This window comes from Dendropsophus ebraccatus, chromosome 4, assembly GCF_027789765.1.
Source record: "Dendropsophus ebraccatus isolate aDenEbr1 chromosome 4, aDenEbr1.pat, whole genome shotgun sequence".
NCBI classification, from domain to species: domain Eukaryota; kingdom Metazoa; phylum Chordata; class Amphibia; order Anura; family Hylidae; genus Dendropsophus; species Dendropsophus ebraccatus.
In genome coordinates this window covers 155170721-155189513 of record NC_091457.1, presented here as the reverse complement: position 1 = coordinate 155189513, position 18793 = coordinate 155170721, and the positions used below count along the sequence as shown (strand labels likewise).

The 18793-nt window shown below is 41.0% G+C and overlaps 1 protein-coding gene across 6 annotated transcripts in view; it reads left to right on the top strand.

Annotated features, from left to right (window-relative positions):
• The window catches only part of COL11A1 (collagen type XI alpha 1 chain), a 177148-nt gene that overhangs the window by 106405 nt on the left and 51950 nt on the right, over positions 1-18793 (top strand). For all 6 annotated transcript variants that reach the window (XM_069967525.1, XM_069967526.1, XM_069967523.1 and 3 more), the window contains 11 exons: positions 18-62; positions 3476-3529; positions 5180-5224; positions 8503-8556; positions 8807-8914; positions 9877-9930; positions 14472-14525; positions 14988-15032; positions 15150-15203; positions 15520-15564; positions 18418-18471. In XM_069967525.1, coding sequence (XP_069823626.1) covers positions 18-62; positions 3476-3529; positions 5180-5224; positions 8503-8556; positions 8807-8914; positions 9877-9930; positions 14472-14525; positions 14988-15032; positions 15150-15203; positions 15520-15564; positions 18418-18471 — 612 coding nt within the window. The remainder of the gene's footprint in view (positions 1-17; positions 63-3475; positions 3530-5179; positions 5225-8502; positions 8557-8806; positions 8915-9876; positions 9931-14471; positions 14526-14987; positions 15033-15149; positions 15204-15519; positions 15565-18417; positions 18472-18793) is intronic.

Below are 18793 nucleotides of genomic sequence, written 5' to 3'. Positions count from 1 at the left end.
CTTATCTACCATTTTAGGGACATCCTGGGAAAGAAGGACCACCTGGAGAGAAGGGCGCAGTGGTAAGTTTCCATTAAAGTTTTTCTTTTTTCCATACTGTAAAGACTTTCACCTTAATAAGCGATATAGATGTGTTCTTCCTTAAAGGGGTTATCCCGCATTATCAAAAGCACAGTAACTGTACTTTCTTGCAAAAACAGCACCACCGTTATCCTCAGGTTGTGTGCAGTATTGCAATTCAGTTCCATTTACTTCAATGGAAATGAGCTGTAAAACCGCAGCCCAAACTGAGGACAAGAGTGGAGCTGTTTCTGGAAGAAAACGGACTCTTACCTTCCTTCTTGGCGCCGTTCTGGTGCAGTTAGTCGGGTGCTCCACGGTCCAGTGAGACTGTTAGGAGTGCTGGAGGGAGCGTTAGGAGCACTACCCGCCGCCAGAGTGCAGATCCGTCCGGCCCACTCCATTCACTATCATGCGGATGGCCTTAAGGGCCATTTACATGGGATGATTATGAGCCTAACTGGCCAGATAGTGCCCCATGTAAAGACCCAATGATCAGCCGACAAATCATCAAATGCTCACATGTTGGTTTATTGTTGGGATCAAATGGCTTTTAAAATAATTGTTGATTGGCCTTTAGTGTGGTTGACAGCGATGGAAGCAAAAGGCTGTGCAAACTATTCATTGGTGTTGCCCTGCCTGCGCTATATTGGGCCAACAACTCCAAACCCCCAAAGTAAGATTTCTTAGAGTCACCAATACGAGGTAAAGTCACAAATTCTGGGTAAACTACCAATTCCCTCATGCAGTATTCCTGGTAATATTAGTGTAGACATTAGTCACTAGCATCATCGAAAAGGCCAATAGATTGGACTATGTTATCCGGCAATAGTACTTGGCTTGGTTATTCATCGGACCGTATAGCGTGCCAGCTTCTAGGTCTAGAATATAACCTGTTTGGAAATCAGAGTAAAAAGCCAAAGCAACAATATAGAAGATGAACCAAGGTAATTCCTTATACCGCAATATAATGTTTTCTCCTTGCTGGGCCTAGGGTCCCCATAACTCTAGATTATGGACAGTAGTCAATGATAAATGTGTGCTGTTTATATCATGGCACAGAAAAAAAATCTTTAATGATTTTTCAATACAGTGCTTACATTCAGCTTTAGATGAAGCTTTTTTTATCCATGGGATTCTTCATATAAATGTTCTTTATCGATCTGACCAAGTCATTTTCTTTTATAAGAAAGATTCAGGTAGAATAGTGTCACCAAACAAGTCAACTAATTCTAACTCTGCCATGGTATAGAAACTATATGGTAGACTATTATCTAAGTACTGTAAATAGATCATAGTCATCGAGGTGCAGGATTTGGGTGTCCAGGCCATTGGGGCAAATGGTGACATAGATGATGAAGGGTGTTTAACCACATAGGCCACACAACCATAGGGAATGTTTCAACCACCTTGATTGGAAAATTGTGGTATTCAACATCTCATGTGCTTTTCAACATGATATGCACTCGTAGAATACTTTTGGAGTAGCGGTTAGACCCCCCTATCCAATGGCTAGGAAATAAAGTATATGATTATGGCTTGGACACCCCTTTAACTTTAATACTGTTAAATCTCTCCAAAAGGAGTTGGCGATGGATTATCAATTCTCATAAAAAAGATGGCACCTTTATAAGTACACATTAACATGGAAAAAACAGATGAACGGCACTCACCAGTCGTTTTAGTGGTCAATTATTCGTGCATCATGCGTCACTGATAACAAGCTATAGAAGGCATAGAACAACAGGGGGGTTCCAATAGGCAATGGTCATTTCACGCTGACGCGCTTCCTCTTGCTGATGGGAGCCCATTGGCCAGAGAAAGCACGTCGGCATGAAATGGCTCACACTGCCCTATGGTGGAGGCAGTGCCGGGACTCTTCTTACTTTGTATCACTTTTATAAGAACATGTTTCACCTCTCAATGAAATTTTTCTGCATATAAGAAATAGTTTTTTTCCCCATAAACAACATCGGGCCGCAACATTCATATGTCCCATTGCTTTTAATGGAGGAAGTGTCAAAAAGTTTTAACATTAATTTTCCTTCGGCAGCGGTTACGGCACTTTGCAGTTTCACCACTAGCCAATATGTGCATGCACTTAGACATTGACATTCATTCTGTGCTTTTACCACTTACTGGTGGCAACAATACAGCTAAAAATGTTTCCTGTACATCAGTAATTACCAACATTTACAGATGTAAGTCATGGTTTTTGTAAAGTAAAATGCTAAAAACCTCTTGTCAGTAGGGAACACCACCTGCCGATGTAAGTGACTCGGCTGAAGATATTGTAGAATTTCAAAAATGCTTTTCTGTTTTGTAAGATATTCCAATAATATTGATAATATAGTAATATATTCATATGCACCTTCCATACATTGTACCTTGGTTGCTGTAGACACTAGGGCTTCTTCTAATGGTGTCACCTTCGGATATATAGATTCCAGATTCTGTCTCTCTCCAGTAGTGATGAGCGAACTTACCAAACGTTGAGGTTCATCCGAATCTGAAGGTTCGCCATTTGACTCCTGGTGGCTAAAGAAGATGGAGTCCTGGAAATCATGGATACAGCCTATGGCCATAGGCTTTATGCATGTTTTTCCGGACTTCCTAGGGCTGCACCTAACTTCTCCAGCCACGGAGAGTCAAATGCTCAATGTTCAGATTCAGACGAACCCGAACGTTTGGTAAGTTCACTCATCACTATTATCCAGCCATTGCAAGACTACAACTACTGTATCACATGGGAGGTGTAATGTTGTAATCCATGGTGAGCCAAAGGTTGAAGACCACTCTTTGAATTTCCTTGAATGCATTGGAAGCAATGCAGGTCTTGCTGTGTACCTACATAATGGATGGTGTGATTCTAGGAGGCTCTTTTTGTCTAGGAGAGCTGACCAATGTTTTAGAAAGTAAGGTTCTACATCTCTGCAATTTCTTCCTGTAGGTTTTACTTTTGTTGGGTATTATGTCAAGAATAACGCAGGCGACAATGAAACTCTTACCACAAAAAAAGTCTCTGTCTGGTTATTATGACTGTTCTGAGAAGAGAAGGTTTCTGTTTGAGTAGTTATTAGAGATGAGCGAACCTGGAGCATGCTCGAGTCGATCCGAACCCGAACTTTCGGCATTTGATTAGCGGTGGCTGCTGAAGTTGGATAAAGCCCTAAGGCTATGTGGAAATCATGGATATAGTCATTGGCTGTATCCATATTTTCCAGACAACCTAAGAGCTTTACCCAAGTTCTGTAGCCCCCGCTAATGAAATACCAAACGTTCGGGTTCGGATCGACTCGAACCCGAACCCGGTAGTTATATGGTTCTTTGGACTTTCTCCCCCCCCCCTTTTTTGCTCAAAATTACACATTCACACTTTCTGCTGTAATAACAATATATTGTCTTTTATTTATAGGGTCCAACTGGTCCCCAGGGTCCTATTGGTTATCCTGGACCTCGTGGTGTCAAGGTATGTAATTTATTAATGGTACCTCTAAAAAGCAGAGTTGACTTCATGCTCACGAATGTGAACAGTTGCCAGGCTGGGATGCCAGTAGATGACACATTGTGTGGTTAACATGCCCACTTACCAAGCACTGATCTCACAGTTATGTATAGAACTGGTTATAGACTTGGGATAACTGTTGGCTGGACGCTAGTCTGGCTTATAGTTGTCTCTCCTGATATCCCAGTACACATTAACACTCAATACTCAGCCAAGTGGGCATGTGTTGTTAGAAGAGTCCGGAGAATGGAGCTGGAGCATGCTCAAATCAGGTCATTCAGCATTTGAATACTGGTAGATGAAGAAGTTGGATGCAGCCATAGGGAGTCCCGGAAAACATGGATACAGCCATAGGTAATAGGCTTTATCAATGTTTTTTAGGACTCCCTATCCTTTAATCTTAGGATAACTTTTTAAACTCAGAATCCTCTAACAGAATATATTTCTTCTAAACTAGACACCTCTTTATGGTCTATTCGAGTGTGAACAGTTACCAGGCAGTTTTACTTTCCGATTTGTCCCCATCCATAAATAGACTGTAAATGTCACTGTAGTCACTCCATTTTCCATTGGACAATCACTTTTTGCCAGAATGGTCTCCTGATAATAAGTTGAAGACATGGCTGGAGCCCCCAGTGATCAGCTGTAATGGACAAGTGTTCAGTCTACCTTCCCCAGGGGAAATTATACAGCTCTCAATGAAATCACGGGATACGGAAAGTTGTTCAGCAGCATGAGATGGTTGCTGAGCTGCTGACTGTGCTATCAATATAACATTAGTATTGGGAGAAGAACTTCTATTTTGGTGGTTTACTTGTAACCCATCACTTTCTTATAAATTGTTATGCATTTCTTAGGTCTTCGGCCTAGAAAGCCATCCTTCCTAATAACAGAGAGCACCTAAATAGATACTTAACAGGATAGCGAAATGGAGTGTGAACCTATTACAAAGGATCCCTAAACATAGTCTAAAGGTCACACCTTTAACACTTTGTTTGGCCAACAACTGCACCTCCCCATGTTAGAAAAACACGGCCACTTTCTTCCAGAGACGCCACGACTCTTGTCTTCAGTTCAGGTGTGGTTTGCAATTAAGCTTCATTCACTTCAATAGAACTGAGTTGCAAATTTCCACCCAAACTTGAGACAAAGGTCACTGGATAAACCCTTTAAGCATCAGACAGTCCCACTGATAAACTGATTTGGATGACTTTCTTATAATGCCTATGGCCGCCTTATGGGATGATTTTTGGTGGTCAGTGATTGGTTATATAGCATTACACTCCTCACCAGGGATGGGGAACCTCCGGCCCTCCAGCTGTTGCAAAACTAAAATTCTCCATCATGTCTGGACAGCCGAAGCGTTAGCTGTCCACTAAAGATGGGCTGGAGGGCTGAAGGTTTTCCATCCCTGCTCTACACTATTGACAGTATATTATAGTCCTGAATAGGGCTTAATCTATTATCTCAGCATTCCCTAATATAAAAATATGGGTTTATAAATCTTACCATCAGGTAAAGTATGTTTCTTGAGAAATTTGTCTCCATTTTGTTTTAGGAACATGTAATTTTGTTGAAGTCTATGTATAACATTTTTTACTCCTTTTCTTTCAGGGTGCCGATGGTGTCAGAGGACTGAAGGGAGGCAAAGGAGAAAAGGTAAAACTATGTTACGTGTAAGAATGTGATAGAACAATTATAAATAGGATTATCTTCCATATGGATAGTGTTTTCTGTAGAGAAGTGTTGCCCAACGCAATTGGCTGAATCGGAGTTTCTTCTTTCTCATGATCCGTGGGGTTCCCAAAGGCTAGACCCCCACTGACAGAGCAAATATACCATATGTGCAACCTACTGTATGTAATTGTACAGGGCTCCAGAAGGTAAGGGGGGGGCTATTGTAAACTTCAATGGAGATTCCTACTGTGTAAGAGAGATTGAAAGTATGAATTTAATAACTTCTATATAACTATGTAAGGGTAAGAAGTTCGTAAATTGTTGATGAACCGGAGTCCTTTATTGTTTTTGTCCACCCCTGCCCACTGATCTTAAAGTGAAAGCATACCCTACCAAAAGGGGAATAGGGAATACTCCTTTAGTCCATACTAACTGGAGGTTGTGATCTTAGAAGAACATGGACCTTGTGGATGACAATTGTGAACAGTCCAATCTTTTCTTAATACCAATACAAGACTACCTAGTCCAATTTTGGTTGGAGATTGGTTGGCAATTTTTGGCACCAGCTGATTTGAAAGATTTTTTTTTTTTTTTGTGAACAACCCCTTTAACAGCATTATGCCTTAAACATTATTTCCTTTAAGACAAGGATTACTGTAAGAGAGAGACAGCTCCTAACATCATCTACTTCTGAAGAATTTATAAGCGTTTTGCTGGAAGTGCATTGATTGAATGCAGCACATTTTAGCATTCTGCAGCTTCCCCCTCCTGTGAAAGCGTCCAGACGTGGCTATATCTCCCTAATACATAGACTCAAGGTTGCATCATGGTGGCAAAATAATCAGGATGGATTCCATAACTGAAGAACCGATAGGCCGTATATCACATCAATAAGGAGCTGAGTTTTCAAAAACATTTACATTTTTATCTTTTTATGATTACGAGTTGCTAGATAAGGCTTCAGGTATAGACTATCGATAGCATTATATTCATCATGGAACCTTTACGATACTGGAGTAGTTAATAATAGGAATTTCTAGTTTATCTTGTTAACGCTCAATTTTTTTATTTTTTGTTATTTTTGAAGACGTTCTCTGACTGCTGATAGCACGGAGACGTGAGGAATTTGGGGCTTTTCACACTTCACGTCTGTAATTCAAGACAAACTGCAGAGCTCTACTTTGTTAGCAGAGCTAATAACACTTAATCCAGAGATGTGCTCCGTGCGGCTGGCAGATGCTCCGCGTACTAGTCTACTGATCCATCTACAAGTGGTCATTAGACATGAGCAAACACACCGTAATCCTGCTAGCGCTAACCCTCTATATTAGTATTATAGCTGTCCTAAGAACTGCGAGGGGGGGGACTTACTATTTGAGATGTGTTATTATCTGCAACATTCAATTATAAGCCCAAGTCATTAGCGGCACTTCATCATAGACCGCTCACACACCGTCTGTTTATAGATCATTGGAAGATTACCTCTCACAATAAAAGGGACAATCTTCCTCACTTGCCTTCGACCATGCCAGCTAATAACTGCAATGACTGAGTGGAATAGATGGAATGGAATATTGTTAGTATAGGGTTTGGCGATGTAACATCCAATCCAACTAGACCGATACCAATATACCAGTAGACAGAGCTATGTAACATTCAGGATAGAGATGAGCCCAACTGGAGCATGCTTGAGCCTGATTGTTAGGCAATGGATTACCAGTGGCTGAAGAGGTTGGATGCAGCTCTAGGGAGTTCGGGAAAATATGAGTAATGGCTGTATCCGTGTTTTCCAGGACTCCATAGGTTTGCATCTTACTGCTTCAGCCACCAGTATTCAAATTCCGAACAATCAGACTCAAACATGCTCATCTCTAATGATGGATATCTTCACAAACAGTCCCGACACATTTCATATACCTGTATTCCTAGGTCTACTTTCCATATAGGTGTACCAAACCATAGAAGTAAGATGGGGTCCACTTCATTCGTTGCATGGAGAACGGTTTGCACCTCATCTAATTCAAAATCTGACATGAAAAAGTGGTCATCCGGCTTTCCCCCCCCTTTTCTACTAGACTTTTTTAGAGCCAGATAGGAAAATTATGCAATGTAGCTCCTTGGCCTTGTTATCAATGGGATCATCATTTCTTCTATGGATGGTCCGAACCTGCCGAGGTTCGGGTTCGTATGAACCCGAGTGCTCTGCATCAGATACCCACTGTCTGCCCGTTCCGTACAGCGGGTGGATACAGCGGCAGGACCGCCTGGAAAACTGGGATACAGCCTATGGTTATGGATGTATCCCAGTTTTCCAGGTGGTCCTCCCGCTATATCCACCCTCTCCATGGAGTGGGCAGACAGTGGGAATAATTTCCGAGAGTTCGGGTTCGTACGAACCCGAACCGAGGCAGGTTCGGACCATCCCTAATTCCTACTATCTGACATATCAGTTCAAATACAGGATGCAGGAACAATCCCAATGACAACAATGCTATTGGCTCTGGTATCAGTCTACCACTGGTGTTTTTCTACGATGCCAGAAGGAAACTGAGGTGGATCTTCGGATATATGGGAACAACCCTTAACCCATGTAAGAGCTTGTCAGTGGGTGGCCTAGCTCTCTTAGTCCTTTTTAGAGACAGGAATTAAAGGGTTTATCCAGCGCTACAAACACCTGGCCACTTTTCCCCATCTCTTGTCTCCAGTTCAGGTGCGGTTTGCAATTAAGCTCTATTTACTTCAATGGAACTAAGTTTGAAACTCCACCCAATCTGGAGACAAGAGAGGGGAAAAAGTTTCCATGTTTTTGTAGCGCTGCATAACCCCTTTAAGGAGGTTTTCCAATTTAACATTACTTGACCCCTATCCACAGAATAGAGGACTGGTATGAGATCATGGGGAGTCCGACCTCTGTGCCCCCTTAGGATTTTTAGATTAGTGCCCCAAATCCTTTGTTTTGAATGGAGCTGCGGGTTAATGTGTGACCACAGCTCCATTCATTCTCTATTGAGCACTCTTCTCTTTCTGGCAGCTCTATAGTGAATGAATGTAAGGTTACATAGAAGAAAGCCTTTAATAACTGATTGAACTGGATGGATTTGTGTCATTTTTATCCTTACTATGTCAGTATTTTACTTTTCATTGTATTTCTCATGCTATGTATATGTGTATATGTAAATGTTATTATTACTGATAATTTATGGCGATTTTGTGTAAACATTGTAGTCAGTGTTTTTGATGGTTTTATACTTATATCTAAGGGAGAAGACGGTTTCCCAGGATTTAAGGGTGACATGGGACTTAAAGGAGACAGGGTGAGTATTCTACTAAAATTCTTCTTTCACTCTAAAAATAACTTTTTTTTTTTTACTCTTTGAATGTCGCCATTATTTCATTCCCTGCCTTGGCAGTCACATAGTTTACAACATGGAGGCGTAGGATTATATCAAAACTATGAGAATTTAGTAACATGAAGGGTTTCTTTAGAATATTGGCATCTTTGAAGTTCCTCGTTCAGTCTGAAATGAATGCGGTCGTGTTTATCTTTCTTCTTTCCTCTTACAGGGAGAGTTTGGTCCTCTTGGTCCAAGAGGAGAAGATGGCCCTGAAGGTCCAAAAGGAAGATCTGGTCCAAACGGAGACTCTGGGCCTGCAGGTCCAGCTGGTGAAAAGGTAAGGTTTTCCAATATAAACTGAAGGTAGAAACCTATTTTTAGCTGATATAGAGCTGATACGGCTTATTGCTTACAGAGGGTGCATCCTGTCTTCTTGCCTCTTGTCTTGGGATGTATGCTGAGATAGGTGGCATTAGATGACCAGCTTTGGACGGACAAACATTGTGACATCCTGTCAACTCTATATGCAACAACCCAGTGGTTGTGATGTGATTTGTAGCTTATTGAGGGTTAGGTTGGCACACAAATTACCTAGGCAAGGTCCCCAGTGGATTTTGGTGATTTCCTTGGACTTATGCACAACATGTGAATACACAATGTAACTTACGTGACTTATTTTTTTTGTCACTTTTTGGATAAAGTTTATAAACAGCAGTACAGTATATTACGTAGGTTGGCTTTGTGCTCTTTTGATCTATTGTATGTATTGTATGGAGGATGGACGATTGTTACTTGTGAGTTCTTGCCCATCGTTTCTAAATGTTGGACCCTGTTCAACCGATTAGGCTGAAGAGACTAATGGAGAAATGACCTGAAATTTTCCTTTGCTCGCATCTATTAGAGTAAATAGCTTTTGTGATGGTTGACACTAGCGCTACGTATCGGGGGATTTGACACATCTACGGCTGTTTTCATGTCTGCATCAAAGATAAAAAAGAAATATTTTAGCGTCTACATCAAACACGTAAAAGATTCAGCCATGTGAATTACACACAGGAATGGCGCTTTTGGCTTTTACGGGAAATGGTTGATTTTTTAATCTGGCTGCAAAGTTATTTCTTAAAGGAAACACGTATTTCTGTGGGTCAAGAGTGATGGGAGAATGCCGATTCATTTGAAACTTTTAAAAACAATTGTTGGAGGACAGTTTGGCATAGACATTGAAATCTAATATTTATATTGTGATAAATTATGTGCGATCAGATTAATCATATATATATATTGTCTTTTTTACCTTAGGGCAAACTCGGTGTACCAGGATTGCCCGGTTACCCAGGCAGACAGGGTCCAAAGGTAAGAAATAAAGATGAAGTTACTCAGGATTTCCTCCTTTGAGTATCAGATATAGTAAATGACTTAGGTGTCCTTGAGATCTAAAACACAACGCGAAGCCTGTACAGTATCAAGTGGAGACCCTGCAGTTATTAGTGGAGTGAAACTATATCGTGCTCTATTCTTTCGGGGAGGACGATCTTAGTAGTATGGTATACATTGGAAAAAGTTGTATAAAATCAATAGCATAACAAAGTACGGCTTAAATTCTATGAGTTTAATATTACCTGACTGTAAAATATGGTCACACAGTATATAGGAGACCTTACAACCAAGATACACATTTTCATGGGGCTGGCCAACTGTCTATTGTGTATGGCAGCCTACCACTCTATTGGATATATGGGTAGCTTTAGATTGATTGTTATAACTAGTACAGCGTTGATGGGCGCTCTATGTTCCAGGTGAAAAATGGTGGGTAGTCTTTAGGATGAGTTTTACATTGATTGACCCAAAGGAATAAAACAAGTCCAATTAGCCCATAAGCAAAGTTTTGGCTTGTGGTCCCCATAATAAAGCAGTAATTGATGGTTCCTTGGAATTGGTTCCACTTTTGTCTTCTTGGATGGATCAAGGTGGAACCAGTGTCCTGTTCTCAGACCTGGCCACATGACATAACCCGTTTTTACAACTAAAAAATCTAAAATTCAAAGCTAAAATGTCTCCAGCAATGATGTCTTTACTTCTGTCAAGTTATAAAAATGTAGGATCAGCCATATTCATCCGAAACAGGCTTCAGGAGAAACAATATGGCCACCACTTCAGCTTCCACAGACTAGAGAGCTGAATGATAAACCTACCTATTTACTGTACCTAGAGACATATCCCTGGCTTTGATATCTCTACCCAACTAGACCAGTTACTATGCACAAGACAAGATAGCTGAGTGACAACAGATTGTGGAAATGAAATGGCAGCCATGTCTAAATTTCCAGGAAAAGATTTGGGTGAATTTATGCACAAAATGTTTTTTTTTTTATGACTGTCCCATTCATTGTAAATAGGGCTTGCAGAAATTCAAGTGTTTACAGTAAAAACAACCCCATTCAGATAAATAGATCTGTTTTTTTTTTTAATTGTGGAAATTTCTACCCTAGCTGAGAAATATTGGAATAGAATTCCAAAAAGTCTAGTTGCCTATCGGAAGAAAATTAAATTTCCGGCAATGTAACGTGAGACATTTCCTGTAAATATCATGCGTTTCTGCAACATTATCTGACACCGAGTCACATATGTCCCCATTCGGTCCTTTCTGTATTTGTACAATCACCTGACCCGTTGCAAATCTGCCTCATTTTTACCACGACTGTCACATCGATTGCTTTCCATTCCGTGTTTGTTCTTCAATAGTCTGCAGAGATTTTCTGCCACATCCTGAGATCAAAGTCTTTCTGCTGTTTTGCTATTGAACAAACAGAACTGTGTATCAGGAGGGTTGCTCCAGATGCTTCTGCTTTACATAAAACAACAGGCTGAATCCTTTCTGCCTCTTCGCAATCATGTTCTTACTTGAGAACAAAGCACTTTCTTCTCACGAGTCTGCCACTTTTCTCTTTGTCCCCAAAGCTTAATTTGCTGCTTCAATTATTGCAAGAATAGGGATGAGTCGGATAAAGTGCATTCCTGTCTCTACATGTTCTGCTATCTTAGTCTTTGGGGGCTTTGAAACAGAGTCCATTGCCGTAGTTGTCCTTTTGGAAGCAAAGTGCATGTGTCACCCTCAATTATCATTTTCTGATTCACTCATGGATTAGTCTGACCCCACACCATTTCACAGAGGTTTTTACAGACATGGTTAGATGGAATATCATTACACATTGGTATAGCTGAAAATACGGTCATCATATAGCACAATCTATTATGATATCACAGCGTGTAGGGCTGTGGATAAAACGTAATGCACCGTTGACTAGTTTCCAGAACTAGGCTATGACCAATAAATCAAGGATTTCTGTATAGACTAGAGATGAGCGGACTTCGATTATGTTTGCGTTTGAACCTGAACTCTCAGCATTTGATTACCTGTTGCTGATGTAGTTGGATGCAACCCTTGGAAAATATGGATACAGCCTATAATCTATGGCTGTATCCATGTTTTCCAGATAGCCTTAGAACTGCATCCAACTTCTTCAGCCACCGGTATTTAAATGCCAAGAGTTCTGGTTTGGACGAACCTGAACGTACTTAAAGTTCTACTCTACTCTAGTATAGCCTATTAGAAATCTTATGAAGACTAAAAGGTATCATTGGTTGAATTGGTTTCTTAAGCTAAAGCTCACTCCTCCTGTTTACCTTTATACTGCAGCTCGGTGTGATCAGATTGGCTGCCAGGTGTAAGTACGAGCCCACTATAAGTTCACAAAGAAGTCTATGCTAAGCAACACACCTTACGAGATGGGAATTCCCAATTTCGTAATGTTGTCTAAGATTGCCATGATATAGTAGGAAAATATATCAGCTGCAGTAAGTAAGAGGCTCCTGTCATCTGTTTAGGTGCAGACTGGGCCACAACTGTACAGTGCCCCTTCCTTTTCAGAATAGGTGGGGGTCCCATCATTCATGAAGTCATGGTTTACCTTAGCAGTCTAAAGAAAACCAAGTTCCAGCCAAGTTTTTTATTCTTTAACTCTAGAATAGTGTCGAGCAAACTTCGTGAAAGTGCCCTGGGTTAACAACTTCTCCACACCCGAATGCTTGGCATTTAACTAAACGTGTCTGGAGAGGTTGGATGCCACCCTAGGGAGTCCTAGAGGAGCTGGATACAGCCATAGGCCATAGGCTGTATCCATGTTTTCCAGACAGTCCTTGGAGTGCCTTCAACTACTCCAGACGCAGGGAGTTCAGGGAAGATGCAGAACTGGTACAGTTTATGGAGTTCATTCAACACCACTCTAGAACAACCCGTTGGTGTTGAAACTTGCTGTACATTTTTTTAGATTGCTAAGAACTGAGCTGACCCCCATGGGACCCCCAATGGTTCTGAACATGAAAGAGTCCTAGCAATGTTTTCCATTGCACAGTGGTGCCCCAGCCACCTGGCTTTGTAGGGAACTACACTATGGATGGAAACAGAATCTGATCTTGTGGACCCCAAATTATCATAAAAACATGGGGGGAGATTTAACAAACATGGTAAAAAGTAGAACTGGCTCAGTTGCCCATAGCAACCAATCAGATTCCACTTTTTATTTCCCAAAGAGTCTGTGAGGAATGAAAGCTGGAATCTGATTGGTTGCTAGGGACAACTGAGCCAGTTCTACTACACCATGTTTGATAAATCTCCCTCATGGTGTTTCCAAGCAATTTCAGACGTCAGACCCCAAACACTCATGAAGTGATGGCATACTCTAGGAACATGGGCCTGTGGGTCCGTGGGCCTGACGAAACGTGCCTGTTTGCACGTGAAACAGCCTGTCGCCTTGACACACCTGCCTTCACCTCCCTACCCTGTAAACATGCTGAAGTGAACCCTGAATAAAATGGACTATGTTTTCAGCAGATGGTGAGTGCTAGCTCTTTTTCCTATTGGACTGGAATACTCTAGGAACATGCCATCACTTTCTGACATTGGAATATCCCTTTAACATACCAGACATCATCCTGTCGTAGAACAAGAACATCCCTTTTTAATAGTCTATCGATGACCATTAAAAGACTTCTCAATATGAATGATTACAATTAAATATATTTTAATCCATTCTTTTTATTTCCTAATTAAAAGAAATTAGTGATAGCATGGGCAGAGTTCACGAACGCCGCCATATCCTAATGTATAGAATAGAGGCATCGCCGTATACCACGAGCCAAGAACGCGCAGCTTCTAGTAAAATGCAGATAAATCGACAGGCTTGACAGCGCTGCTTATTGACCATTTCAGACGCATTGACTCAATGTATTCCCATTCACATTCAACTCGAATTCAACTTTAGAATAAAATCTATCCTTTGTTAATGAGTTTTCCGAAGTAGCATTAAGTGAAGCGTTCATTGATTCCACCGACTTACAGAGGGTTTGATGAAATGTTCTGATTTTTTCTAAGCTTTCGGGATCTGAGAAGTTCTGGTAAGAGATTATTTTAATGTGCAGGTCACATCATCTCATCTGCAGATAGAGATATGGTTTTAGATCTAGGCAATGTTCTCAAAACGAGTTCCCATTCATTGATAGGGAACGCTAGATGGAGCCTCAACCAGCTATCCAGTTTATGCGTCAGTCTATCTTGCTATGTAATAATCTTATTTAATAGGATCTCTTAGGCTTACTGCTTCAATTTGTGAATCACATAGTCATTTGCTTGCCGTTATGTTATATGGAGGAATTTGATTTGACATCTGAGGTTCCTTTCTATGAACTGGAGATAATAAATTATGCAAATAAATGTTACCCTCGTAGTTACTATAGAGGTAATATACTTTATAGGGTCAGTTATGTTTGATGAATTAATTATCTGTCCCTTGAATGTTCTTAAACCTATTTTTTTGTATTTTTGTGCATTTTCATAGGGATCAACAGGTTTCCCTGGATTTGCTGGAGCCAATGGCGAGAAAGGAGCTCGGGTATGGATGTGGAAAATTTTTATTTTTATGCCATTTTTACTTTATGCTTAGACACCATTATTATTAGCAATTTAGAAAGTCCTTCAAGTACTTAATTGATTTTTATGGCCTTTGACTATATTTTTATAATTTTATTATAAATGTAACTATAATTTTTAAATTGCATTGTGCTTATTTAGATGTAAAAACCTTTTTTTTCATAGGTCTTTAATAAAAATTCTGCTTCCTTCTTCCTCTGCAGCCTGCATGTTGTCACATATAGTGCAGGCTGCTCTGTCGTATTCAGAGTGAAATCCATCCGAGGAGCTTCTCAGTCTCCAGCCCTTATCTCTCCTCTCCTGAACCATCTTCTAAACTAATTTATGACCAGATCAAACGTGATGTTTGATGTCACTCATACTAAGAGAGAAGATGTCATACGCATCCTGTGTTTTATTAACATACATATCTGCTCTTCACTAGGGTGTTGCTGGCAAGCCGGGTCCAAGGGGTCAACGAGGTCCAACGGTTAGTATGCCTCCATCTTCTATGAGGTTTTCTTACCAAATTATGTTGGAAAATCCTAAATGTTGTAGTAACAATGTTGGAACGAGTCTCAAAAAGATATTTTGTTTACCCACTTAGGGTCCACGGGGCGCTCGGGGTCCTAGAGGTCCTACTGGAAAACCAGGTCCTAAGGTAAATATCTGGGCTCTACCATAAGAATAATGTGGGTTATTATCTATAGTGGGTAATATAATAGGGTTAGGACAGGGTATATTTTATGGGTGGGAGGATGTAAGAACATCACATACAGATGTTTCCCTCCTTACCTTTCCTATTGGCTTGACATATCCCAAAATAACTCACGTTATGCCCCAATGACCACGTGCCATTTAGTGGTATTTATAATCTTTAAAACAGTGTCATGGTAGCTTTGTGCCCTCTATATAGTACTTTTGATGTCTCAATTGTTCCCTATTCCACTTTGACTGACATATATCCTCTTTTACAGGGCACAGCAGGAAACGATGGTCCTCCCGGCCCACCTGGTGAAAGGGTAAGTGGTACCTGGAGGTCTTGTGGTGCAGAACAGGGTGGACAGCCTTAAAGTGGTTATCCCAAGAAAAAAAAGGTTACCTCCTTTCTACAGGATAGGGGATAACTGGCTGATCATTGGAGAATCCCTACCAATCATGGAGGTCAGATGTCTTCTAAGTAAATGGAGTGGTAGCACACATGCTCGGCCATCGCTCTATTCACTGTTGACTTCCAAACTGTGCAGAGTTCATCACCCAGCTATGTTTGGAATCACATGGGATGTGAATGGTGCCATGGCCAAGCATGAACAATATTGCTCCCTTCACTATGGTGACATTATATTGGCTGCTGGGGTCCTTTTGGTTAGACCCCCATTGATCAGTTATTTATCCCTTCATCTGTGGATAGTCTTATCTTGGAATAACCATTGAAGAGTGGATTTAGAAATCTTGTACTTATTACAGACTATTAACAAATGGGGTTTTAGCAAATTCCAATTACTCCACCATAGATTCAAATAATTTTTGGGGTTTGAACATTTATCTGTCTTGCAGACATAACACGTATTTTCATGATCAATTTTTTTCATTGCAAAAGCAGTGTCTAAAGTAAGCAACATCTAAAGTAAAACCTGCACCATATTAGCTTCAAAATCTGAATGTAACAGATGGATTTCATTGTAAATGTTTAGTGTAGACCAGGGGTAGGAGCCTTCCGCCCTTAACTGTTGCACTACTACAATTCCCATCATGCCCTTACAGTCAAAGCTACAGCTGGTTGCCCAGGCATGATGGGAATTGTAGTTTTGCAACAGCGGGAGGGCCAAGGTTCCCATTGCCTGGTAAAGACATTAGGCTCATTCCTTGCAAGTTGCGTAAACAGTTGAGACCCAAAGATTTCAACATAAAATTCAGCTCTGCTCCATTAAGTTTTCTTCACCAGTGTTTAACAATGAACTGTGACTGTTCCTTCAAAATTCTATTCCCAAAGCTGCCGCCATATGTACACTGTGATATTTATCTGCATAAGAGTTCTATAGAGATCAATAGCGTTCACATAACCCAGTGCGTGCACTGCTGCAGCTCTGGGAATACCATGTCTAGGAAGTCACAGCAGAGGCTCATCATTCCGGTGTAAATCTCCAGGGTTCCCATCTATAAAAATGTCCGTGCTTTTCCTTTGTTGGCCACTGTATTTTCCTCCCTTCCATTCTGCATGTAAAAGCATTGACTATTGAACCTTCACTATTGTATTGGTGTCACAGGAACCGGCGCCTTGCCCTTATCGAGACAGAAGGCTTTGTGATGCCGTGTAGCTCCTCGTGTCGCCCAGCAGTTTATCTGCGGCTTCACAACGGTCCTCATTACAATGCAGAATATTGTAATGATCTGCGCGGCGTTCACTGACATCCAGGGAAGAGGCAACTTCCTGCAGGAGTCGGAGGCCGAGCAGCCGCTGAAAATAGACATGGTCTGAATAAAGTGGAGTTTTTAGCAATTTTTTATATGGACAAGATAAAACGAGTCACGGAATGATGAAACTCGCTCTCTTATCTCTAGCGACATTGCCCATACTAGAGCTCAGTCAATCCATTCTGAGCTAATAAAATTCGCTTCGAAATTCTCCAAAAAATTCAGTCATCCAATTAAAAATGTTTGGGATTAGTTTAAAGGGGAACTTGGCAGAATTTTTTTTTCTTTCGACTGGAGCTAGCTGTAATCAGCTGTTCTCCTAATATGCAGGAGATTAGGATTCTTGCCACACCCCTCCCCCCGCCCTCCAGCTGCTGATTGAGAGTTGTCTGCCTATACACAGCATAGATAGATAACTGCCAGTCAGCAGCTGGTGGGTAGAGTTTTTGCTTCTCATGAATATCCAGGATTACTGGGCTCATGCACATAATGGAGAGGACTACTTATTGTCCTTGTTATTCAGGAGGATATCTCCGAGTCTGCTGCACAGAACAATATAAGTGATACATCATTCTGTTCAGCTTCTCTGTCACTAGTTCATGCTACCCTTAGATTGGACGGCATAAGAGTCTCTTTAACATATATGCCTCAAAAAGCTCCTGAGATATCCTGTACCATTAATGGAGGCCTCACGTTCCATCACTTCCATCACTCTTGACGTTATACAGCCTAAGCTATTCTATAGAACAGGGATGGGGAACCTTCGGCCCTCCAGCTGTTGCAAAACTACAATTCCCATCATGCCTGGACAGCCGAAGCTAAAGCTTCGGCTGTCCAGGCATGATGGGAATTGTAGTTTTGCAACAGCTGGAGGTCCGAAAGTTCCCCATACTTGCTATAGAGGATCACTTACACCTTGCCCGGGAGTTGACACCAGAATAATTTGCCCTTACATATCCATTGCTGTAGGTCAGCACAAGCTGTTCTGTGACTTAATGGTCCGATTAGATGACAAGGTGAACCAGTTTACCCGTATTCCCTGTGGAGAAGTTTCCGGATCATTAGCATTGCAAATCCCGCACTTTGATCTGTAATGTATATGTAAAGTGTATTTTCTGCCTTTCCCGGTACTTTTCATGATCCTTGCTGCAGAGTACGGTTTGCAGAGATCTAATAGAGCAGAACAGACTATAGAGCGCAGCTCCTGGAATGTGCAGCGTTCCTGACGGTTTCATTGCGATACACATTACGGCTGTTTGATCTTTCATTTACTCTAATTACCGCCGTGTCAAGGGCGCAATTTACTTTAGTGGTTATAAGGAAATGTTAAACTATACTATCATTTCCTGCCTTGAAACATTGATTGTTTGCTATTTTTTACTAACTTTCTTCAATGACTTTTAGATAACTTTTAATGTTTTATCACTAAGCAAGAACTTTTTTCTTCCGTTGTATCATAGGGACCTCAAGGACCACAGGGCCCAGTTGGGTTCCCAGGACCAAAGGGCCCCCCTGTAAGTATATGAACCTTCTAAAGCCATAAAAATAACATTGCTCTAGGCTGGTTGTGTAGGATAATATACAGTATGTACTATATGAGCACTTGATAGGGCGTTCAACAAATGACCAAGCCCATGGTACAAGATGACCCCTAATTTTGGTCATACAGTACCAAGATTAGCTAAGATTTAGGCAACTACAGTCTTTTCTGTGTTGCACATTGATAACATGGACTGTTAGGTGTGTTCTAATGCTGCAAATACTTAACCAGATGTCTAGATATAGGGCCAGCTATCTGACCAGGATTGTCACAGTTTAGCCAGAACTACTTTTACG